Genomic DNA, 27415 nt, shown 5'->3' with positions numbered 1-27415 from the left:
GAGGCAGTTTCACGTCAGCTTACGTCTTTTACTGAGGCTGTGTGTGTGTATGTGTGTGTATGTGTGTGTGTGTGTGTGTGTGTGTGTGTGTGTGTGTGTGTGTGTGTGTATACTTGTGCTTACTACATAGTAATGACCAAAAAAAGTATTTTACTAACAGAGTGAGGACATTTTGGCCGGTCCTCACTTTTTGAGACACCTTCAGATCACATTTTGAGGGTTAAGACTTGGTTTTAGAGTTATGGTTAGAATTAGGTTTAGGTTAAGGTTAGGGTCAGGGTTAGGGTTAGGCACTCAGGTGTGATGGTTAAGGTTAGGGTAAGGGGCTAGGGAATGCATTATGTCAATGAGCGTCCTCACAAAGATAGAAGTACAAGTATGTGTGTGTGTGTGTGCGTGTGTGTGTGGGTGGCCGAAGAAGAATGAGATAAAGGATATACTCATGTTTATGCACTGTTCACACACATTATCAGGAGAGGGGGCCCACACACTGCCATGGCTACAGCTGCCAACATCCACTTATTTCACAAAGGCTGATTTCATAACCTTCATTCCACACGTCTGAATGAGGCCAGGTGTCCAGCTGACTGCCCACAGTGACAAACTAAAGCACAGCAACGGTGGCCTCATGAAAACTGTGTTTCAGTGTAATGGTGTGGTAAGAAGTGGTACACTAAGAATAAATACACAGAGTGTTTTGTCCTAACTGCTTTTAAAAGAGAAGCTCAAATAAAATGTCTATACTAAATATCAAACTGATAAAATCTTATTTAATATATTTTATATTTAAATTCATTGTAAATTATTTAATCTAAATAATAAAGTAAATAATAAACAAACATATATATAAAAAAGCTAATAAGTAATAGTAATAACTTATATTAATTAGTTCCCTGGGGCACCACACTCAACAGGGACAGCATAGCCATCTCACTGATTCATTTTCAAATTGATACTATCAATAACTGAATAACTATGACCAAAATTACCACATCAATAGGAAAAGGACTGATAAGGAAGGACTGAGGGATTTCACTCTCGTGCAACATGAAATAGATGGCTGATTCATGTAGGATGATATATGGGATGGTTATATATATGCATATAATAGACAAGCAAAAAGACTATAGACCAGTGGTTGGCAAGAAAGTTTGGCCTCGGGTCAGTTTTTGTTCTTTTTTAAGAAACTGACTGATAAAAATCAGAGTGGAATTTACTTTGTTACTGTTCACAGTCTCATCTGTTTGACTGATTTACTGAACTGATGTAATTTTTTTCATATCACGCATTATATGTCTGCTAATTCAGAGGTTTGTCAGGCAAGCAACAGAACCTTTGGAACTTCCTGTCAGAACTTTTCAGAATAAAAACTCACAATAGCTTGAACTAAAGAATTGCTGAAAAAAAATAACTTTCTCATGCTTTTATTTTGTAAGTAAAATCACTAAGAGGTAATGATTTTGAAAAAAAAAAATTAAAAATCAGATTGTCAAAATAATTAGACGGGCCAGATGTTATTACTGGCCAGCATATGTTGCATATGTTGCACATGCAACATGACATATTTAGACCCTGCAAACATACATTCTCATACTGAAACACTATAACCACAAAAACAATTTGACTTAACTATTCCAATACCTTTGGTAGTCTATCTATCTAACCATGTCTTAGCAAAAATACAACGACAAACAAGTGGGAGCCTGGTGAGACCACGGAGAGCTCAAAGGTAACAAGAGAAGAAGCAGAATTCATCTCCACTCAGTTTTCTTTCTGGCTGATTGGAGATTGTGTTGCCTCTTGGCTCTGATGCCGACAACACTGATTGGAGTCATGGTGTGAAGTGAAATGAATTGACATGCATGTGTGTATGTGTGTATGTGTGTGTATGCCTGTGAGCGTGTTCTACCTTTGTGAGAACCAGTTTCTGACCTTTAGACTGAGGACAGGGTTTTAGCTAAGCAGACAGTAAATATACAGCATCATATATAGTAATCAGTGGATGTTCCTCACATTGATAGAAATACAAGTGTGTGTGTGTTTGTGTGTGTCTGTGTGTGTGTGTGTGTGCTAAATGTGGTTACTTAAACAGAATGATAATGCCACATGCAATCTGTTCAGCAGATTCAAGGGTGATCTCGTTCTGCACCCTGCACTGGAGTAGGAAGCAGTGGCTGAATGGGTGCTAGTGCTTGGTGGAGAGGAGCAGGGAAATACTGATGCACTGATATAGTGACTGTGATTGACCAAGCTACCAAGGCAGAGGTAGCTAGAGAGAGAGAGAGAGAGAGAGAGAGAGAGAGAGAGAGAGAGAGAGAGAGAGAGAGGGAAAACAATTAGAAAAGAGATCCAGAGAAAGAAGGGGGAAGTTCTGCCTTCGTGTCCGTTCTTGGGGATTAGACGAGAGAATGATGTGATCATGGTCAACAGAACAGCAATTTCCTCATTTCTTTTACACTACAACACAGCTGATGGATGGATACGCACACACACACACACACACACACACACACACACACACACACACACACACACACACACACACACACACACACACACACACACACACACACACGTGGAGTGCATCCTCTTGATGAAAAGCTGCCACATTTACACCAGCTGCTGCTAAGTTAAAGTAAACTGCATCACACAAACTAGTTCCGACAGATGTAATCTCTGCGCTGCTGAGTAATGTAAAACAGCCATTAAAATGCTGTTGCCTTGACAACTAGGAACAATGGCAACGCCATTTCATTTTTTTCTGAGCAGTTTAAAGACATATATTCTGCTTGTTAAATTAAACAGCTGAGGTCCAGGGTTCATTCCTAATCTCAGAAACAGCATCTTAGAGCAATTTCACCACAGTGTTGTAGAGCTTTCAGTCCCATCACATGATATTCATCAGTACATAATCAACATTAACTTTGGACCTTAGTCTGTAAACTGACAGTGATGAGACATGTTTGGAAAAAAGTGGAAACTTGAACATCAGCAATTCCTTGACAACTGGGCAAACTCAGAGGTCAGAGGTGTGAGGTTGCACTGCTTATACTGCGTGGTTATATTTATAGAACCTTATACACTTACCAGCCAGTCAAACCTGAGATCTGCTAGGGGCCATGGTACAATATGTGGTAATATGGCTGTGAATATTCTCATTTGTTCAGATCATAGTATCTCAAAGGAATTTTAAAGCAAAAACAACTGGACTTGGTTATTTGTCTAGGAAAACGTTTCACCTCTCATCCAAGAGGCTTCATCAGTTCATGCTCGCATCTGACCAGGCTGGGACTGGTCCAGACTGGGACCATATATTCTGGACCAGTGAGATGTGGTAATATGATTAACACATAATCAAAAGAAATAGTTTTTTTATGCAACTGAATAATAACTGTAGTAATAAAAGTATTATAACTAGACATACCCTTAACATTATTTAAAAATGCAGGTCTAGCCTTAGGGTCCCTGTCACTTCAGGTTATATTGTGCTTTCGAAGAGCATATACTACACAGTGAACTTTTGGAACCCCAGAGGGTCTGGGGCCCTCTGGGCAGCTGCCTGCTCTGCCCTGATCCTGTCTTTGCACACAGCACTGAACAGTGACATTTACAAAATTCAGCAGCAACATCTTTTTCCTGAGTCCTGTTACTCTGGATAATCCACAGAACCTCTGCCTCTTCAGCTGGAAGAAGTTTCACTGAAACTTGTTTCCGCAAGGTCAGGATTATTCTGAACCAAGCACAACCAAAACTATGGAGGTACAGTCCGTAAAGACATTTGTGATTTTTGGTGAAATTCACTATTTCATTATTTGGAGAAAACACTGTTGACCGGGATGAAGTGACATTCTACATCTTGACAGTTGCCCACCATTGACAATCCTACTGTGTGCAGCATTGTATCAGCTTTATTGGTGTAGCTGTTGCTCACTTAATAAAACTGACTTTTTCCTTGTACTTGGCCTTAACAATGAATCCTACGTTTAGCAAAGTTCAAATCATGAAAATTAGATTTTAAAACTGGACAGACTAATCTGCTTGAACTCTTAGCACAGGTACAGGTTCATAAATGTATCAATTATTTACATACTAGCTCTGACCACAGTGGATCTGTTGCCATGGGAATCAGCGGCAGAATTGGTATTCAAATGATTAGTCTCTCCATCCCTGGAGCTGTTTCTAGTCTCCTTGAGAAATGTCTCTCACAGGTGAGGGGAGGATGGCACAGTTAATTTATTGTTAAGACATTGTACATCAAGTTCAGTGCACTAGTCATGATGATTACCCATCAGCCTTTGAAAACAGCTGTAGAATGTCTTATGTAGTGCACTGAGAAAGATTCCCTGATGATGTGACCAGGGTTGTCTCACCTGATTATAAACAGGCTGCATTAGAATAAATGTGATAAGTGCAGGCACTTACCAGATAGACCACTGAAAGATATCAAGATACCTTTATGGAAATGTAGGATGCAGTGTTTTTTGGGTATGACCTTTACTAGAGGTTAAAGGTCATTATACCCCACCCTGTGCTGCTTTGACTTCTTTTTTAATCAAGATCCCCAATTTAAATGTGGAGTAAGCAATGCTGGAGAGAGACATTGATATTTGAACTCAACAGAAAAAAATAAGCCCCCTCCCTTCTGTGCTCCTTCAGAAGCTCCACCCCCAGACTCCACCCCCTAACCCTAACCCCTAACCCTAACCCTCATGGACACACACTGGCAAGGCGGCAACACAATGGCTGAGTCCAGAGTGTCTTATGGATGCTCTAACCGTGTCTCAGTTCACGGGCCGCATCCTTCGGAGGACGCGGCCTATGAAGACGTGCCATATGATTTTCATTACTGGCACACCATGAACCTTGGGGTAGGTTGGGATCCAGTTGGTTAATCCTTCATGGCCGAGTAAGAGTTAGTTGTGTTGATTTTTTACCAAACTACAGTGACAGAAGAAAAGACTGGGGGTTGTAGCTGAGAAAACAAGGAAGGTAAAGTTACCTGGCACAGCATCCAGCAAGATAAAGCCATTCTGTTAGTAAACCTGTGTTTTGCTCTTTGTGTTATATGACTGTAAACTGAATATCTTTGAGCTTTGGACTGAACTGGGACAGTAATCTTTTGCTATTTATTATAGACTATATGTTATAGACGAAATGATTGGATGATTATTCTAGACCATAATCTACAGATTAAGCAATAATGAAAATACATGCGACTTGCAGCCCTAAACTGGAACAGTCCAAACTTTAATTTGAAGCCAGATTTGGAGAGCCTATTATTAATAGATCATGTCCGTCTCTAACTAACACACTACAACAGGGGTCTTAGGAGAGTTTGGGCTCCCTGGTACAAAGCCCACATGTTTACAGTGAGAACGTTCCTGTGATTAAGGATTAATTAAGTTTAATTAATTAGGAAGGCTTTCAAGGAGAATTAATGTTACTTGGACTAATTTCCCTGGGAGGAAACACACAGCTGGTGAAATCATTTCCCAGAGAAGAGGTGTTTCATTTCACCAGCAGAAAGGGCTGGACTTTGAATGGATTAACATGCTGGGAGGGAGGGGTGCCCCCGCTGTGATGGACAGGAGTTACGGAGCTAGTTGGAAACTTCATTAGTCTGCTGCTATGTGTATTTCACAGCAATTTCTGACGTATGAGCTGAGCACAGTGATTTACCGATGCACAGCGATGCTGTGAGCAGTCACTGTGAACAGTTCATTATTTGGACCTTCCTAACCAGGAACTACACATCAGGAAAGCTGTCTGACAGTTTCTTGAGAAGCTCAGTGCCTTTTCAACTCTTTCACCTTCACACTACTTCAGCACCTCTGGATCCTTTTCCCTTGACCAACAGGTTATCCCAACCCCAGCCATTCATCCTCAATGCCTAACCTTAACCACCTTCATCGCAACAGCTTTTCCCACCCCAGCATAGAGAATCTGTAACCTAACCCTAAATGTACTTTCAGACACCAAGGGCTGTACTGACTCTGACACTTTATCACACACCTTGTTGCTGGTTAACAATATGACAAAATTAATATAGTAACTTTTGTTAAAACATATTAATATTAAAAAAATATATTTATTGGCAAATAGTGGCCACCCCCTGTCTCCTTACTGCTGCTGCCGACTGGCAACCGGTCACTGTCTGAAGCCTCTCAACCCTTAACCCTTTCAGGCAAATGAGAGCCAGTGTCATCGCTAGCCAGGGGTAAAGAGTCACCTGATGCTTTTCCCTTATGGACCGTTATCTTAACAACGTTTGTTCCACTTACATAGCAGCGTGTGACTGTCCCTTGTTACAGCTGCTGCTTCTCCTTCAGTCACTGAGATTTCCATTACAGTTCACAAATTGTGCTGCTCTCGAAAGATCCATAGAATCGTGTTTTTTTCTCATTAAATATTAAGATATCGAATGTTTTCAGGGGTGGCCTGTTGTGTTGAGGTGTTTTTGTGGCTTTGCCTCTAGTGCGCATTTTTAATATAATGAAGCCTGTGCAGCCATTTGAATGCAGCACCTTATTGATTCTCGGGGAGAGATTTGATGTGTGGATACAAACTCTGTGACATTTCGTTCTGTGACTTGGGTTTCCACATTCTGTGTGTTCTTTTTGCAGCCAAGTAAGTGCTGTTCAATTTAAAGTTAACAATCGATGTTAGAGGTGAAGACAGAAACTTTATCAGGCTTGATTACAGACAAAAAAAATGAAAATTGTTCAGATTCAACAAAGGTATGGAAAGACATCACAGTTATCATTCCTTATTTTTGAATCTGAAGTTCATAATTAATCTGTGTGTGTGTGACTTGGTGCTTTGTCATTGACTTACTCTGAGTGAAGCGGGGAGGGTTGTCATTGACATCGGTGAGGGTGATGTTAACCACCGTGGTCCCAGTCAGCCCTCCTCTCTGTCCGGCCATATCTTTGGCTTCGATCACCACCTGATAGTGCTCCCTCTGCTCGCGGTCCATATCACCAGGACCCAGGGCTGTCCGGATCACACCTGAACAAAAATAACAAACATGCTTTTGTTTTGCGCTTCAGTTTCTCTTCTCGTGTCGCTCTGTCTTCATCTTCAGCCCCCTTTTACAAGAATCCCACATTATGCTAAAGCTCACACACTCTAGAAGAATCACAGTTTTGCTGTTTCCAAACAGAATGTATTTCTTCAGGTGAGATGAACCTGTCTTTCTCTAGTAAACCACCTTTTGTGGGAGGTTCAGAGAAGAACCTGCCATCTGTTATACTGATATTTTTCCTCAATCAATACAGAGCTTGTTACACTCTTGTTCTGCAGATAAAGTCAGGCACATCTACAATGGTGTTCCAAATCAACTGCTAAGGCTGCCAAAAGGATTCCTGGGTTAAGTACAGAGCCAGATTTTGGACATGTTTATCTTAGCTTAGCATAAAGAGTGGAAACATGGACAAACAGCTTAAGTTGGCACTCTCCAAAGTAAAAAAATTTGACTACAAACACCTATAAAGCTCACGGATTAACACACTGGATGTCATTTAACCCATTCATTAAAAACAATTTGCAGTTTTATCAAAATTAAATTATGTGCTAGCCTGGGTTACTTTTTATGTTTGGGTGGGTAAAATCTTTTTGTTTTGGGTGACTTATGACAATTTGGATCATTTGTGTGGTTTCTCAATGAAAGGTTTGGCTCTATTGGAATGAATTGGCCCCTCTTGAACCTGACCAAGCCTGGCATTCAGCAAGCAATGACTGACACACATATTACATTCTCAGTTAATCAAAACTAAGATTAATTTTTTCCTGTTAAGGTGATTATTCAGTATACTTCCCTACTTTAAATTTAAATCCTTCAGATTTTCATGAAATTAGCATAGTATTTATGATCCACTACTCCACCACCATGCTGGATTCACATTGCGTTCACACACACACACACACACACACACACACACACACACACGCACACGCACGCACATCCACACACACACACACACACACACACACACACACACACACACACACACACACACACACACACACACACACAGGAGATTACGAGGCAATGATGCATGCCAATCTCACACTACTGTTGTTTAGCATTAAAAGTGTTTAACTGGGAAAACATAGGGTGGCTTTTATTTTGAAGAAGCAAGAGGAAAAAGATTGTTTTTGTAACTGCAGTAGGTGTTAGTGTTAATCAGAAATAGCCCTGTATACAACACAACAGCATCTATTTTCTGCATTTTTTTGTTGGTGAGTTTTAAACATGTCAGGGAGAAAAATAAGAGACAGGAGCATCCACAGTGAGCTGTTAGACGAAGAGCTGGAGGTCACAGGCTACACCCCTCCAACTCTTCAGTGGGGTAACCAACCCGACTGTGTCCTGTGCGCTGTGCTGCTGTATGGAAAAGTACCCACACTGTTTGCAGTATTAAATCAGATTAAGGTTGTAATTATTACAGACTGAGTGCTGTATATGAGTTTGTTTGGCTGTGCTAAAGTAGATTTGTCCCTTGTTCTTCTGTTGGATTAATTACAAAGTATCTGCTAAAAAAGTGTATGCTGTAGTATTAAATCCCACTTGGTGATATCTGGATAACCATGGAGGCTGCCCAATCAATTGGGACTGAAATTTTAAAGGAGCAATTCATAAGTTTTCCTATTGCTACATAGCCAACGTTAGCATTAACAGGTGTTTACTTACAGCCATTTACAATACAAGAGGTTGAGAGGTGCTACTTCCTCAGGGCAGACTGGACCCTATAGTGACTTGCTATCAAAAAGTGAAAAGATGGCCTGACTGGACAGGGGCTAGCGGGTTAGCATGCTAACTTCAGTGGAAGAAATAGAAGCAAAACAGGGGGCTTGCTTTTCACCACCGGAGACAGCTCTTGTGTGAGTAAAGGAATGAAGTTTGATGCTGAACTTTTCTTGCTTGATTGTTGTCTCGATGGGTAAGTAAAAAGCTGTTAATGCTAATGCTGGCTACGTAGCAATAGCAAAACTTACAAATAGGTCATTTAAGGAGAAAATCTTTCATGCATAAACATGAGATTTGTATCAGTCTTTTGATGTTGCTCTCACTAAGCAAGAAAAGGAGAGCTAGCAGGAGTATGTTAAAGGAGTGCTTCAAGAGCTCGCAGCTGAGCCACAGATTTGCTGTTTGCTTCAACATTTTTGTTTGCCTTTACACTTTTTGCATCAGAGAACATGGTCTATCAGCTTAATCCACAGCCAGCAGTAATCTGACCATGGCCCTGACTCCTCTATTTGTTAGAAACAAACAGATGAGCAGAGACAGGGAGATTAGTGTGCTGATTATCTAAATGGATGGCTGACTTTTTTTATTTACAGCGAAAGTACATAAGATCAGCAAAGGGCTGAGCTGAGTTGTATTTCTATTTTATGATAGGAGACATTACAACAAACCTATTCTCTGTTTTTCCTTGCTTTTTTCAGTGTGGTACAAGCATAAATGTGCAGGGTGAAGATGCACTAAGTGTGTGTAACAGGTGTATTGACTTAAAATGAGATATGGGGCTGCAACAAGAGCATCCTATTCCTGCTACCTGATACACACTTTTTACCCATTAAAATTAAATTCTGCTGTTGGTACAAATACTGCTGGAAAATATCCTCCATGGAGGATCTGCTATGTCTGATCCGATGAAATGAATGTGAAGGAGTGAGATCAAAAAATGGCAGTAATAAGAGAAAGGTGGAATTTAAAGTCAGCAATCCAGCTGTAAATGAGACACAGTGTCTGAATGTTAGTGCTTCACCTTTTTTTTCAGCTTTGTAGTTCCTGTAGCTCATGCTTAATGTAGGTTGTGGTCAGAGTATTAGTTGACCCTTTTGTTGCTGGTTTACTTTGAGGCAGCTAAAGGAAGTGTTGACTTGAGGTTAGCATCCAACTGCTAACATATTTATTCCTCAAAATCAAGGTCAGTATAAGAATAAAAAATAATCACTTTAGTACCAGTGCGGAAACTTTATACCTTTGTTCATCTGGATCAATATCTGGTACTAGGATGTTTTTTGCTATTTATCAAATACTGTACAAACACATTAAATACAACACCAAGGTTGGGATTTAAAGGATGGTTAAAATACCTGTGTTTGGGTCCACAGAGAAGTATGGGTGTCCCTGGCTGATGCTGTAGACCAGTTTGGCACTGTTCCCATACATACTGTCATCAGCATCTGTAGCTGTCACCTGGATGACTGATGTACCTGAGAGATACACATTTACAGGATTATGATTGACAAACATCACAAGATCTGGTCCACTCCTCTGATGGTTCAACAATTTAGAAGATGACATTATTTTCCAGTTAGAAGAACACAAAGTAAAGACATCCAATTCATAAAAATGTCCAGTCGGAGCCCCTACCAATATCAGACCTCTCAGGTACGCTCCCAGTGTAGACCTCTTTACTGAACTGAGGCTCGTTGTCGTTGATGTCATGGAGTTTGATGATGAACTCGGTCTCTGGTTCCAGCTTTTGACCCGTCCGTTTGTTGACCACTGTGGCTCTGAGGATATAAAAAGCCTTTTCTTCACGATCCAGGCGGCGGGTGGCATGCAGGTCACCGTTATTCTCGTCGATGACAAAGATTGTGCCGGCCCCTTCACCAGACAGAACGTATTTGACTAAGCCATTGCCGTGGTCTTGGTCTGACTGGAGCTGCAGAGTGACACACACACATATTTAAGTGCCTCATTATCATCCACTGAGTGACTGTTACATAACAGACCTCAGAATTTCAGAGCTTCAGCATACTATTTATTACTTCAAAGACTTCAGTCCTGCAATCTCTGAACCTCATTTCCACCTAATTCAAAGGTAATTATACATCCCAAGATTTAGTCTACAGTATGTCAATTATGTGGAAGTTATACTCCCAGTCTGTTTTTAAGCTTCCCAGTTTTAACAGAAAAAAAATTCAATTGCATCCAATAATGGCTGGGGCAAAAGACTGCAGCGTAATGATGCAGTATAATGTCAATTTATTTAGATTTACCTGTGCCCATTCATTATTATTATTATTGCACATATACTTATTAATTACTGTTGCCATGTCACTTATGTATGAGTAAAAGGAACACCGTTGGGAAAGGAAGATTTTAAAATTGCAATTTTATGAGAAAAAGTTATACTATTTTATTATTTTTTTCCCTTCAAAATTGTGACTTAATCAATATAAGCATTTATTCTTGAAAAGGTTTCCCTCACAGTATTTATGGGCCTCCAACAGGCACCAACAAGTGTCCTCTTTTTGCTCTTGCTATTGCAAAAGCAGAAATAGTTTTTGCTGGTTGAACAGAAACTGTGGTTTTGTTTCATGTTTCACTCTTACAGTTAATGTTGGTAACTTGGCCGAGATCTTTTCTTGACCTTAAAGCATAAGGATGATATTCTCCTATATGTCCTACTAACTAGTACACCGTCCCACAAATACTCACAATAACACCAAATATAGATTGAATAGTCCCCAACAAACTACTTCCTCCTGTTTAAGGCAATTACTGAGCCTTTTCTTTTAAAATAAAACTATATATTTGTGAGATGACTCATGTCAGGGGGGCCCCCCGGGGTTTTGGGACTGTGCCACAGACAGGGTAGTGAAGTCAGACAGTATTGAGAGTTGGAGTGACACATTGTTGCTTTCTGAGTTGTTATTATGGGATTTGAGTCCAATAGCATAATGGAATATTAACAGCCTTATCCTCTTGCTAATAGAGTTGTCTCTAGCACTCAGACCAGTTGCTTTGGAAGGCAATGACTTAATAAATGTTACTGAATGTGTGGCTGCTCTGCACCATATGTTACGTCCCACTTTATGATACACATTATATAACCACTGCTGCTCAGAGTACTTTGATTGCATTGTACTTCCTCATTGGAATGAAAATAATTAATGCAGTGAGATGAGCCAATGCTCATTAGAAATATCTATGAACATTTCAGTTTCCTGTCCTGTGAAACTCTCCAAAATAATTTCCTTCCTTTTATGAAGAGAGAGTGCTTATTGCTGGTACATGGATGGAGGGAAAGGAGAAAGAAAAAGTCAGTGGATGATAGTGACAGTTTATATAAGTATAAATAAAAAAAGGATCTTCTGAAGGCAAAACAGTGGTTGGGAATGAAGAGAGAGTGGCAGAGAGCCAGAGTTTGTGTTGTGCCTGAGGGAGTAAACATCTATTGGATCTGCTATGAGATCTGCTGCTTTTACTCTGACACCTGCAGCAATAACCTGGTTCTCTCTCTCTCGCTCTCGTCTTTGTCTGTATCCCTCAACCTCAAGTGGTTCACTGTTCACCTTTCATCCCTTCATCCCCGCTTTACTCCTTCAGGTCAGGTGCTGGGCTGACACCTTTGATTATTTGTGTGTGAGAGCCATAATAGCCAAACAGGTAACAACATATACAGTAACATGTACTGTAACTCAGTGGTGTGCAGTGACTTTTACATATAAGCGAGCAGAGCGAAGGACATCACTACCTTTCTGCACTCCTTCCTGGTTGAAGAAGAATTAGGATTATTCTTTTCAACTTGAAGTAAACATATCAAATGTGCAGTATAGAGAACAAATATCTAAAAAGATATCACTTCTATGTTATGTATTTGTACTTTATTTTATTTTAGTGTCATGAACACAAAGTGTCCAACCTTCATGGGTTTAAAAAAAACACTGAAAGTACAGTCGCAGTGGTCAAATGTTACATTACAGAACTACAGGATATTTTACTGCTCAGTCCTAAACAAAATATTCTGTTTATACCATATATCAACAAACCATTCTTCTCTACACATGAGAAACACCTGCTTCTAATCTCCTAAATCACAAAGTAACCTGTTATGAAAATAAATGATTAAATTAAGCATTTTAACACATTAGCCTAGGGATGGCCATGCTAAGTGTCCCAATTAAACATCTTCATAGGGAATCTCTGGTCAGACATTTTCACAGGTCTATTCCAAATCCAAAGCATTTGACATTTTGTAATCATACCAAAATGTTTACTGTTAACTGAGTGAGTGCAGAATCCTGTATTTATCTGCTTCAATTTATCTGCTTCAATTTATCTGCTTCAATATTGGTAAACTAATCTCAGAGACCGCTCAAAGCCACATTCACCCATTCATACACATCACATCCATACACCTGGGGAGTTTGGAGAGCAGCCCAAGGACACTTTGACATGCAGACTGGAGGATGCTTAGTGAACTACCAGGGCCACAGCCGTACCCTTTTTATTGCAACCTTCTCAAACCTGTGCACGGACCTTAAACCTAATATTTTAACTAAAAAATATAGACATATATTTTCTGTATAGACATGTATAGACACATAGATGTAAATTATTTTCTGCCTGTGATTTTGATGGACATCTTAAGGCACATGTTGAAATTCTCCTTTAACACAATGATTATGACAAAGAGGATTCACCTCTGCAGGAAGAGGCAGCAGAGGACTTGTCTGTTCTACAAAACCTTAACAATAGACATCATTCAGCAGCATCAAGCTGGCAAAACACTACAGCTCTATAGTTCTGTATGTGTACAGAGACTTGGCCAATACTGTAGCTCTACACCATCCTGTGATAGTGGTTGGTTGTATTTGGAATCAGTAATCACTAAAACACAAGAGATCATAGATTTGTCAGTTGTCATGGATTGCACGATCATCATCCGCTAACGCAACAAAAACTACCAGACTCATGTTTCATTCTTCCACTGGCTTTACATGTGGAGCAATCTGCAGTTCATTATGTGAGACTGTTAAAAAGAGAAATAAGTGAGCTCTGCTCTGCCCTCATGGCATGGGGTGTTATCACAACCACTAACTCAATGGCTGGGTCTGCTCCTGTGCTTTCTGGCCTTCAGAACTCACTTTCCTGCCCATACCAATGAACCTTGATGGGAAACAAGAGTGCTGACTCATAAAAAAAAATAAATAAAATAAAATCAAAATCTGCAGACTTGGCCTGTTGGAGTTTTGCTGGGTTGTCAATGAGAGGATTTTCCTTTCAACTTAATATCTCTGTCCCCACAGAAGTCCTATGCCTCTGAAGCGAGGAAAAAAAAATGTCCAAGGTCTGCTTAAGCTATTGATGTGTCCTACAATGCAATACTCTGAAATGTAGCCAAATTCCACCTTTCTTAGAAAAGCTGAGCTTAATATATGATCTATCCAAACATACTGAGGGTCTTGCCCCTCTTCACCTTTCTGGGTGTTGAATTTCAGTAGTTTGGGCCTTGCTGTTCTGCAGGTTCTTCTGCTTGGGCTGACATTGATTTTAATTGGTTTATGCCCAAGTGCCCAGCAGATGGGTAACAAATAAAAGTTGAAACCAACAGAATGTCAGAGATGTTGGGCACCACATGCTTCAGTACAGCTTAGCATTTATTCCACGCGGCAAGGGTCCTGGTCTCTGTAAAGCTATCCATATGTCCAGTTTTTTTCAGCAATATAAATAGCTCTGGTGATGTTCTGTTTCTGTGTTTGAAAAAAAAAAAAAGTCTGAGCCAATCAGAGCTTTGCAGGAGCCATCAGCCAGTGACAAAGACAAAAGATGTATCATGAAAAAGACGCAAACATTAATTTATGTATTATTAATTTATATTTTGTATATGTAGCACTGCAGTGGTGGGGAACATCTAATGCAGTTTAAAACAGTCACTGGTTGAGCTGTATTGGGGGGGGGGTATCTCTGTGTATCTCCAGTGACCACTTGTGATTGGAGCTCGCTTCGCCGCTTTATATGCAAATAAACACTTATGCATTGTTGTCTTTAATCAATGCGACAGATGGGTCTGTTGTCAATGTGCTTATCTGTAGCCTATGCATGTGTGTGTGAGTGAGTGAGAGAGAGAGAAAGAGCGGGGCATGGAGGAGTTGAGCGAATCAGCTCCACAGTGAAATAAGGTCTCAGCCATTTGAAATAGTATAATATTTTCTGTTCATTATGAAACTGTGTTGGGACTGACAGGACGTCAGTAGAGGAGGCGGTCCTTCAGTGTGGCCCAGGACACATCTGCAGTCACTCTGCTCAAAGAGTGTGGCCACACGTGGCTCAGACCACCTCCTAATGTGGATCTCAAACGCGTCCTCAATGCGTTTTGGGTGTGTTCACACCTGAACATAGAGCTGTCCACTTGTCACCTGAGATGGACGTTAATACCAGGTCTGAACAGGGCCTATCGGTTATACTAGAAACTAATTAATTAACCATTATCCAACAATATGAGGCCTTGATGACCTGTTCTTCTTGGAGTGTTAGTGTGGGCCTACAAAATGAGGACAGTGGACTAAAAGTACGATTTTATTATTTTGTATTATCCCATAATTATCACTTGTGGCTGCAGCAGCATTGCTTTTCAACTAAAATTACATAGTCGCAATTTAATTTGTTTTAAAGCATCCTTACAGATGTGGTTCAAAAACTCCCCGCCCATTGGTTTGTTCAAGCACCCTGTTCACTTCCACTACTCTCCATTCTTTTCTGCTATTACAGAAACGACAGCAGATTTCAGCAGCAGTGGCCAAAGAACCTTCTTCTCAAGCATTAAAATCCTATGTGAATGGAGTGCTTATAATTACATGTATAAAACAAATATTGGGCTGCTGCTCTAAACTGAATTAAAATGATTCCTTTAATAGAACTTAAGTCTCTGGTTGGGGTGGATATGCTGTTTTGGTGGATGATGGATGATTTAACCACCTAAACAGAATTCTGCACAACTCTGATGAGACTGAGGATGAATGAAAAAAAACAATCATGTTGTGATTATTTTGATGTTTGAATATGATTTAGAATGTCGACACATTTTACCTTTATCAAAAAAAACTGCGGCTCCTGGGATTTGGATGTTGCACTTGGAGATGTTGAGATTTTGATGATACTTCCATGAACTGTTCAGCCCCAGACTGTGGGGTTAATTAGATTCTCCTACAATTACACTACTTTTCAAAGACAACAAAAAGCTACTCTTCCCCTCAGGGTCTTCTTGGTTCACTGCCGATAACCCCCCCACTTAACCACACACACACACACACAAACAAGACAACACTGCAAATCAGTTGTGTGGACGGATGGGTCACGCTTTATCTGCCTGGTCCTGGTGTTTGAACAGGAAGAAGAGTCAAACATACAGATAATCCTCTGTGTCTTCACAAACCAGTGATGTGCAATGAAAACACACTTCACTTAGTTCCAGCTACTCCCGCTCTGTGCAGTATTTTATTATTATAGAAACTTTAGATGTTATATTTTCCCGAGTCTGTTGTTCAACTGATTGTTGAGCAGATGCAGCAGAAATGGAAGGTGAGTTTCCCGTGAAAACTTTAACTTTAGCAATAAGGACAAAGGTGATAATGGGCTCTATCTTAACAGTCCAAAGCGCACGGTCTAAAGCATGTGGCGCACGTGCATTTGCGCCACACTTATGCACCACATTTATGTGTATGTGAGTTGTGTGCCCACCTGTGCGGGCGCGTATTACTCTCTTGCTAATGCATCCTGAAAATAACAGTGAAATACTGCATCATTGACTTCAGGCCAGGTTATTGTTGGTCAGTCACTTTCCTACTGTCTCAAGATATCAATGCACCTGACCACACCTCATTTTAAGACCAACACACCCTTGGGGACAAGTGTATTTGCTGTTTAAAGAACGTGGACACTGGAAGGGGAAATGAAACTGCGCCAGTCAGAAACTAGCAAAGACACTTGTGTTGTGCTTTATGTACGATAGAGCCCGATGTTGCCAACATCATTTTTAAAATTCGTATTCCCTCTTTACTTCTCTCCTTATTGCCCCAGCTCTCAGGTATTGGCTTTCAGTTAAAGCATCAATGCAAAGACATTCTCACTGCTCAGAGTCTCAGTTTTTCAGTCTTTGAAGACTTTGGTGAGCCACCACTACATCAGAGGTGAAAGGAGTGTCATATTCAGGACATGTTTCACACGGAGCAGCCAAACCTGTTTATTCAGATCTCCGAATACATGATTCTAATAATACTTCCTGAACGTCTGTGGTGGTGCAGGTGTGTCTTTGTCTCCTCCAGATTCAGTGAATCTCATGTTATTTTAAATCAGTGTCATTGTTTACCAGCTGAGTTTCCTCCTCTGGCTGTGTGGACTCACTCTGCTGGGTTTAGCGTCTTTTTTTATTTATTTTTTTTTATTTTTGATTGATTTGATTTATTTTGAACATGTTAAACACAAAAGAAAATATATAAGAAAGAAAACAAAAAACATCAGCAGACACACCAGAATCCCAGTGAATAGTTCAGATAATCAAATTAGTTCAGTAAATGATTCAGTTGAGACAATCCACGCTCCAAAAGGAGAAGGAAGACATTTTTTGTGATTAATATGATATGACATTTATCTCAATCAGATCAGACAGAAATGTGATGGAGGACCAATATGAGAAAGAGAAGTATTCTGGGGGCATTTTACCTTTACTGGACAGTAGTCGAGGGAGAGTTCACAGATAATGGGACCACCAGGACGCCCTGTAACCCAGTTTCTACTGAAGTATTTCAGGTAGATTTTTCAGCTTTCTCAAAACTGAACATATTTAACCAGGTGTTTGAAACCAGCATGTGGTTTTTATATGAAGCAAAGCACAGAGCCAAAATAGTGTCATTCTGGAAACAATGTCCTGGTTAGAGATCAAACTTATTTCATTCTGTGCATTATCCCAGTTACTCTGGATAGAGATGGAAAGAAATGTTGTTGTGGAGTTTGTTAAAAGTCATTTTTTGATGCTTTGAGCACATCTAAATTTCCTTTGTACTGGGTGCCATCAGAAAAACTAAGATACATATAGTGTGGTCTAAAGTGGTCCCAGGCTTTTGGACCACACTATACTGTACTATACTATACTATACTGTATTTCTTCAAAAAAGCTTTGCACATGAAACCAAAACTGTCTGCAAGGGAAGATACAGGATCCCTGGGACTTAGTAAGAAAACAAGACAAGGCCAAAACCAAGTATGTATGTGTGTGTGTGTGTGGCTGCCCAGGTATATTGATGGCTGCCCAGTACAATTGGCGATGCCTAACAGATTTATCTTTGTTTTTGATTCGTTCAAAAGCCACTTCCCTGTAAGCCGACCTTTGCTGTAACAGTGTCTCATAACGTTGGCTTGTCTGTGAGTGTCAGGTAGCCTCGGCTCCTCTCTCTGCTCGGTGAGTGTGGAGCTTCATTACAGTGGTCCACATGTAGCCTGTACGATCAAAGCATCACCCGGTGTAGAGGCCCCTGCTGGCTCAGCAGCTGGTCACTGGTGAACGTGAGACCTGCTGAGTCTCTTACAGACAATATGTTATTCAAATCCTAATGAAACGAGTCCTTATTGGAAGGAAGAAAGAAAACAGTGCCTCATGTCTTAAGAGCTGTCAGTCGATTAAAATATTTAATTGCATTAATTGCACGTTCTGTGGTCAGTTGAATGAGACGTGAATTAGAAGAGTGCCTCTGGAGGAAAAGCCTGACCTCCAGCTCACGGGGCATAACTGGCAACTGTCTTCTACAGAATGTATCTAAGGTTTGTCCAAAAAGTCACTTGATTAGTTGCTTAGTGCTTCTTTGAGAAGAGGTCACGACAGGGTGAATCGGTAAATCTAAGTTGGCAGCACTGCCTGTAAATGCCCTGAATATGACGTAATTGCTATTTTTCCTGAGGACACTGAGGAAAGCTGGTCTGCCCCAACAGATGCTGGTGACTTTCTACCGCTGCACCACAGAGAGCACACAAACATGCTGCCTCTCTACGAGGTGTCTCAGCTGCACAGCAGCACACAGGAAAGCTCTTCGGAGGGTCGCCCCCAGTGCACTGAAGATCATTAGGATACAGCTTCCAGCTCTGGAGGACATGTACAGCTCACACTGCCCCAGGAAAGCTACCAACACCTGAGAGGACCGCACACACCCGGGACATCATCGGTTTACCCCCCCCTGCCTTCTGCAGACGTTACAAGGCCACATCCACACTGAGAAACAGCCTTTTCCCCAGAGCTGTAGCTGCTTTGAATCAGTCCACCAAGTGCCCCCCATAATCTGTCCAATTACCCCCCTAAGTGTCTGACACAGCTGACCTCACATACACAAACACTGCCCTATGCCACCATATGAGCTACACTGAGTGCTGGCTTGGGTATTGTGCTCTTATCCATAACTATGGTTCAGCTGTGATTAATGACCTCAGTGTACAGGAACAATACATTCACATTTACCCACACTGGGGTTTTATAAAGACGTTGTATTTACTTGCACAACTGCAATATTTACTCTGTTCATACTGCTTATACTGTGTACTGTTATACTGGAGTTGCTACATTACTACTTTCCTACTTCTCTGTACCGTCATAGCTCCGTTGCTAAATACAGTGGAGACAAACTACATAAAACCAGCATCCATGATAAGCATCACAGTTCATTCTTGACCTTGGAAACAGTAGAAATTTTAGAAAGTAGAAAGTAGAAAGTTCAGAAAATTACAGCACTTTTGTTTTTGCTCCCATTTTTCACGAGTACAATTGGCGATGCCTAACAGATTTATCTTTGTTTTTGATTCGTTCAAAAGCCACTTCCCTGTAAGCCGACCTTTGCTGTAACAGTGTCTCATAACGTTGGCTTGTCTGTGAGTGTCAGGTAGCCTCGGCTCCTCTCTCTGCTCGGTGAGTGTGGAGCTTCATTACAGTGGTCCACATGTAGCCTGTACGATCAAAGCATCACCCGGTGTAGAGGCCCCTGCTGGCTCAGCAGCTGGTCACTGGTGAACGTGAGACCTGCTGAGTCTCTTACAGACAATATGTTATTCAAATCCTAATGAAACGAGTCCTTATTGGAAGGAAGAAAGAAAACAGTGCCTCATGTCTTAAGAGCTGTCAGTCGATTAAAATATTTAATTGCATTAATTGCACGTTCTGTGGTCAGTTGAATGAGACGTGAATTAGAAGAGTGCCTCTGGAGGAAAAGCCTGACCTCCAGCTCACGGGGCATAACTGGCAACTGTCTTCTACAGAATGTATCTAAGGTTTGTCCAAAAAGTCACTTGATTAGTTGCTTAGTGCTTCTTTGAGAAGAGGTCACGACAGGGTGAATCGGTAAATCTAAGTTGGCAGCACTGCCTGTAAATGCCCTGAATATGACGTAATTGCTATTTTTCCTGAGGACACTGAGGAAAGCTGGTCTGCCCCAACAGATGCTGGTGACTTTCTACCGCTGCACCACAGAGAGCACACAAACATGCTGCCTCTCTACGAGGTGTCTCAGCTGCACAGCAGCACACAGGAAAGCTCTTCGGAGGGTCGCCCCCAGTGCACTGAAGATCATTAGGATACAGCTTCCAGCTCTGGAGGACATGTACAGCTCACACTGCCCCAGGAAAGCTACCAACACCTGAGAGGACCGCACACACCCGGGACATCATCGGTTTACCCCCCCCTGCCTTCTGCAGACGTTACAAGGCCACATCCACACTGAGAAACAGCCTTTTCCCCAGAGCTGTAGCTGCTTTGAATCAGTCCACCAAGTGCCCCCCATAATCTGTCCAATTACCCCCCTAAGTGTCTGACACAGCTGACCTCACATACACAAACACTGCCCTATGCCACCATATGAGCTACACTGAGTGCTGGCTTGGGTATTGTGCTCTTATCCATAACTATGGTTCAGCTGTGATTAATGACCTCAGTGTACAGGAACAATACATTCACATTTACCCACACTGGGGTTTTATAAAGACGTTGTATTTACTTGCACAACTGCAATATTTACTCTGTTCATACTGCTTATACTGTGTACTGTTATACTGGAGTTGCTACATTACTACTTTCCTACTTCTCTGTACCGTCATAGCTCCGTTGCTAAATACAGTGGAGACAAACTACATAAAACCAGCATCCATGATAAGCATCACAGTTCATTCTTGACCTTGGAAACAGTAGAAATTTTAGAAAGTAGAAAGTAGAAAGTTCAGAAAATTACAGCACTTTTGTTTTTGCTCCCATTTTTCACGAGTTGAAATTAAAAGATTTCTTCTGAGCACACAAAAAGGTTCTTTCTCTCAAAGTCTTTGTGCAGTTACATTTAAATCTGTGACCATTTCTTCCTTTGCCAAGATCCTTCCATCCACCTGACAGATGTGCCATATGCAGATGCTGATTACACAGCATGATTACTGCACTGGTGTGTCTGGGGCTGGTCACAATAAAAGTTCACTATAATGTGCAGTTTAAAAAAAAAAAAATATATATATATATATATATATATATATATAGATAATAGAGTGGTAAACAGAGAGTTGCAATAGAGGAGAGTATTTTATCCAAATGACCCACTCCACAGTTTGTCCTTGATTTGAGGTTATGCTGCTCTGATATATCACAGACAACATTTCACATAACAGCTATTCAGTGACTGCACAAAGTGAACAGTTCATTCAGCATTTATTGATTCTACATCACTATTCACTGTCACATCCATTGTTTTAGTCTCGCACACATTCTGCTGTTAAAACGAGTCCAGCACAGAGGAAACTACTGAATGTTGCTGTTTGTATTTCGCTGTGAGCAGCAGCTAAACTTCCACATTGGACCTGCACTGTTCCACTTTTCCTTTCTGCTGCTCATCGCCTGAATTTTTCTGTTTCTTTCCTGTTCTTCCTTTGTTTCACCTGTCCTCATCTGCTCAAGTTTTCTTTCAACATCACCTTTTTTTTCTGGTGAATTTCTCCCACATTACAAAACCCACCTTTCCCCCTGTTTCTTCTCCTCTTTCCCCATTTCCTCTGCCCCCCACCCTCCTCTCTGACCTTCTTTCTCTCTCTGCCTGCCTCTCTCCTTTTGATCCTTACCGCCTTTTCTCTCCAGCAGTGTTCAGTCTGATTTGATCTGTCAGTCTGCAGGACTGCAACACCTCCGTGCTTTCACCTAACACGAGCTGACGAAGCCTGCGGACATTTCACTACAGCACATTCTCAGAGCAGAGTATGCTTTCTGGAGTCCTAACGTGTCCCAGATCACTGTCTCCGCTACCATATCTCCACCATCTCTCCTGCTTTTTCCACATTTCGTATTCATGCTGACAATGGTGCCACATTTATTAGGTGCCACACAGAGATTTTTTTTTCTGCGTATTGCTATTTCAAACTTTATCGAAAAAACCCATTCAGGAGTCTTTGTGTATTGAAAATATTTTTGTCAAAGTGGGTAATGTTCTTCTTACACAATCAAAAACAACAATAACAACAACATCCATAAATAGACATAAACCAAACATCTCGGGTGGGGTGTTTAGCTCAGTGGGTAGAGCCCCCGCCCCATCTGTTGAGGCTATAGTCCTCACTGCAGGCAGCCCCGATTTGAATCCCGCGGCCCTCTCCCCACCTCTGTAAGTCGCTTTGGATAAAAGCGTCTGCTAAATGACTAAATGACAATGACATCTCACTTAAGAAGTAAGAATGAAGACCTGTCTGTCTGAGGGCTGCAGGACATGCACTGGAATTATGGGATGATAGACAAGAAAGTTATGTTAATAAAATATTTAAAAATTGTAATCTGATTATAAAACAGATGCAATGAAACATTTTTAAAGATCAAAAAAGGAATCTTTTAAAAAAAGATTTCGTTTTCATCTTTTCATCATAATTTTATTGTTTCGCAAATTACTCATAATGCCAAATTTGAGCATGACTGCTCATTTATTCATTTATTTATTTAGTTTGTTTTCCAGGTGTTATTTCATTAGATTTAATTGACATAGCTTATGATCACATTCAATTTAAGCAAACACTGGTTAAAGGACAATTCCAGGCCATTGTTTGCATGACAACACCGTACTCACAAATCTGACTGTTGAGATCTGTGAGCCAGCAACAGGTCGAGAAACATGAGCAGTCAGATGATCTGACAGTTTACCCAGGTTATGTAAATAGGTTTATTGGAGGTAATAACGGTAATAATGGAGGTATAATGTAGTAATGATCCCTCATTGCACTGGAAAATTGTGTGTGTGTGTTTGTGTGTGTGTGTGCAGGAAGGTGAAGCAGGAAGTCAGTCTGTAAACTCTGATGGAAGTTAGTGTGGCTAACCCAGAGGCAGTAATTAACTGGATGAGTACAATGTAAATAATTACCCACAGGAACTATGGACGAAACTATGAAAATAAGACCCATACTGTCACAGAGCAGCATCATCCTTATCTGACCACATGTACCCCAGTGATGAGTACTGGGGTTTAGCTCCCAGACACTCAGCTGGAGCTCTGCTGACTCTATTCCGCTTCTTTCTGTGTTTACCTCAATCACGGTGAACTCGCCTTTGTTTCAACACTGACTTTGTTTTTGTGCTATCAGACGGCAGGCTCCATACAGAGCAGCACAACACCTCCCGGCATCTGGCTACTGATCAAACAGCACAGCACCAACTATCATTACTGTGTTCTAATTTCACTAATGGGCCTACGAGCGAGAGTCTCCTCTGGATGTTAAACACAGCAGCCAGTTAGATGGAAAATCCCTACATAACCCTGCTATCTCTGCACAAGGTGAGTGAACATTACACACCTCATTAAAAGTGCAATAACACATCATCAAACAGTACGTTTCATGTACAGACTCACAGAGGGTCTTACTTATGAATGAATAGATGAAATCCTTCTTGGCCCTGAGGGTCTTAAACAACACTGGTGTTCTTTTGGTTTTTTTTCTTCATACACTTTGCATGAAGTACGTTGTGTTCATTCACTTGTGTATGTTGACAGATGCCAGACATTCATTGTCGTCGCCGGTAATCATATCACACCGCTGTCTCCGATTTACATTCAGTAAAGCAGAACATCCACGTTTACAATCTGACAAGCAAAAAAAAAAAAGGTCTAGATAATAATTTTGCAGAACAGTCACTTATTGTTTATGCACAGCATGTACAAAAAGTACTTTTCTTACAATAGTGTAAAACCTACTAATATGTTGCAAGAAATACAGACACAAATAAAATGAGAAGCCAACAGAGACGTCTCAGTGAGGTGTTGAGCCAGTCAGACCTCGGGCCCTGTGTGGAGGCATCTGAATCTTTTATGTCTCTCCTCTCGTTTACTGCAGCCCTGTTGGTCACTGTGGGGAACACGTGCACAGCCACACACGCTGGAGCTGCATGAACTCCTTCACTCTTCCACTTCAGGGACTTAAGAAAACATGAGGCACACCCAGGGTCAGTTTTTGCTTGTGTTCATGTAAACAAACAAACTCTGTGGCATTTCTTCTCCTTTCTCTTCTTTTTTTTTTTTTTTTCTTTATTATGTTAACGTTCAATGTTGAGATTTGTAAAAATAAAGCGGAAACACCTGAAACTAGGACCAAGCTTCAACAGATTCTTAAAAAAAACCAGGTTATAGGCTGATAATTTCCTCAAAACATCACAAACTGATCACATGACGATGAAACTATTATCTTGGGGCCAAATGTATCATTTTTAAAAAATGATTATGAAAGGAAGAACCTGAAAAATGACTGGAGAAACGAGATGACACTGCCTCCATCTACACTTGATGAGGGGGGTCACTGAACGGTTTGATGAGAATGAAAATGATGTGAATCATATGCTGTGGTAACCACAGTAACCAGACCTCAATCCACTTGAACACCTATGGCAGATTTTGGACTGACATGTCAGACACTCACTCTCCACCACCATCAGTGTTTAGGAAGAATGTTGTTCATCCCTCCACTAGAGTTCAGAGGATCAACGCCAAGGAGCTTCTTTTCTGTCTATAAATACACGGGTATATACTACACACCCACACACATACACACACACACGCATATATATATATATATATATATATATATATATATATATATATATATATATATATATATACACAGTACATTCACAAAGTGTTCAGATCCGTTCACTTTTTTCACATTTATTGTTTAAACTCATTGTTTTCCTCATCAGTCGAAACTAAATTCAAAAATGAAAAACTCTGATGAGAAAATTAATTAAATCGATTTTTAGCATGAGGCTGCAACACAACGTGGAAGAAGTGAAGGGGTGTGAGGATACTGAGGGCACTGACATTAACACATCCAGTGCAGGAGTGGACAGAGGTGAAGAGAACTCTACACCCTCCTGATGTATTCACTCCACTCTGCACATCCCAGCTTCACGCCTCTCCCGCTGTTTTCCTCTTGTCGCCCTCCCTGCCTTTGCAAAGTACAGTCGCTGGGCAAACATCAACACAAGTCTTCACGGTTTGGATGAGCAGAAATATGACACTGTTTGAGTTTTAGAGATCCATTATTTGTGCTGTGAAAGCCTCTTACAGTGACAGTCTGGGAAACAGGGCTGCAGCAGCTGCTGCAGTGCCTTCACTGCTCCACAGCAGCTCTGACGCACGTTCACAGTCCCCTAAAATACCTGCTCCACAGTGAGTTTGTGTTCTGTGCTCAGTCTCCTCTGTGCTACAATGGTGTTGTCACCACATCTAATCTATGACTTCGATATGACACCTGCCTAAATGTCTGCCATACTGAAATGATACCACGCCAATCATAATAATAATAGATGACAGAACATGGAAGTGGAAACTCTTTGTGCTGATGTGTCAGTGCTTGAATGCTTCTCTCTTCAGTTTGACAGCATGTAGCTTGAGAACTACTTTTGAAAGAGGGGCTGTTCTTGTTAGTTGTCATTTTTAAATCTAATTTGATGAAATACAAAGCTATGAAATGAGCTCAGTAGAGCATAGACAAGGCAGATTTAAGTTTCATGCCCAGTCAAATTGTAGTTCATGTGCTGTTAAGTGTTTTCTTGCTTATTAGTTTTTATACATGTGACAACAAATTAATACCTTTATAACAGGGCTGTCAAACAATTGTGATTAATCGCTGAACTTCAATAGTTAATCACGATTAATCGCATGTTTAATCACATTATTAAAATTCTCTTATTTTGCATTAAAGAACTGTTTTCTCTTGCTTGACAACACATAGTCTGTCTGAACTAGAAGCTAACATTAGCATGTCTGACGTGTTGTTATGAAAATGTCTGATCAGTTATTTATCCGTAGACGAGCTCTGGATAAGTTATATTTTTATTTTCCAGCTTATTCGATCTTCACCAACGATGATTCAGGCGTTGGATTTAAACACTTTAGGTCTCCTGACACGCCCCTTTATACAGACCGTCCCCCTTTTGCTCCCGTAGACATGACTTGCCATGAAGTATCTTGCTCCGCCATGTAAAATCTTTGTAGGAAGTGTCTGTGGCAGCTTGACAACAAGTAAGGGTGCATCAAAGGGTGAAAATAGCAGCAGCATCAGCACCAGCACCAGTGACGGTGTAAAATAAAGAATCTTTGGTGGCACACGATTGACATGATTTAAAAAAAAAAAAAAAAACGGATTACGCTCGGTCCATGATCTCATTGCGATTAACGCATTAATGCTGACAGCCCTCATTTATAACATTAATAATTTAGATTATTGTAAATGTCATTCAAGCTTTTTGCATGGCAGGCTGTGATCTGATGTCTTCTGTACCTGAGTTCATGAGATCTCTTCGATAGTTAACTTTATATTTACAACCAGATACTGATTATTTATAACTGGTGTTGATCTGATATCTGGCAGCTTGTTGCATATGGTAAAGTTACTGTTACAAGTGTGAATGTTGTGTTTGTGTAGAAAAATCTGCAACATTGAGTCAAAAAGATGAAGCCAAATTAAATCATTGCCCTTCATGACCTTGTGAAACTCGACATGATGTCATGTGATGTCATGTTATCTGTCACATTTGCTAACCTGTCAACAAGATCCTTCACTGGCTCCTGGCTCCTTTTGGTCTGTGTAGGTTTAAAACATCTTTGAGGTGTCTGCGGGCTCGCCCTGACCGTTGTCTATGTAAGTGAAATACTGCCATATTTCATCAGAATCAGAATCAGAATCAGAATTGCCTTTATTGTCATTATACATAGTACAACGAAATTTGAGCGCTGCTCCCTTGGTGCAAACAATGGTAATTAAATAAAATAAATAATTCATGGTGGTGTTGACAAGCCGTGGACGGCCAGCAGGAGCGCTTGTTTTTGCAGCCATGCTCTAACAGGGACGCGGTGGGGGGAATCAAATTTGAAAGCTGTATGACTTTTTTTTTTTGGGATCACCTTGGACTTTGGACTTGACAAGCAACACTACCTGACTGTTCATATAAACTATTCATTAGCTGTGCAAGTGGTGTAATGCTAATGTTAATGCTAAAACATCCAACCAACAGCACAAGTAGGGAGGAATCACAAAGCAAACCAAATCTGTGACGTCCATTACAACATAGTATCTATCTAAATTTTGCTAATGTTGGCTAACAAAACCCCTGAGGGTTGTCAATCAAGCAAGGGGATT

At 40.7% G+C, this 27415-nt stretch overlaps 1 protein-coding gene across 1 annotated transcript in view; it reads right to left on the bottom strand.

The window, feature by feature from the left end:
- cdh6 (cadherin 6) overlaps positions 1-27415 on the bottom strand; it is a 74475-nt gene that overhangs the window by 21941 nt on the left and 25119 nt on the right. The window contains exons 3-5 of the mRNA XM_071491828.1: positions 10382-10676; positions 10102-10221; positions 6835-7008 (exon numbers count right to left, since the gene is read on the bottom strand). Of these exons, the coding sequence (XP_071347929.1) occupies positions 6835-7008; positions 10102-10221; positions 10382-10676 (589 nt within the window). The remainder of the gene's footprint in view (positions 1-6834; positions 7009-10101; positions 10222-10381; positions 10677-27415) is intronic.

Source organism: Trachinotus anak, unplaced genomic scaffold (genome assembly GCF_046630095.1).
Source record: "Trachinotus anak isolate AG129_WGS33_773 ecotype Australia unplaced genomic scaffold, CSIRO_AGI_Tana_v1 ptg000012l, whole genome shotgun sequence".
NCBI lineage: Eukaryota > Metazoa > Chordata > Actinopteri > Carangiformes > Carangidae > Trachinotus > Trachinotus anak.
Note: the sequence above shows the minus strand (reverse complement) of the source record. Positions and strands in the feature narration are given on the sequence as shown.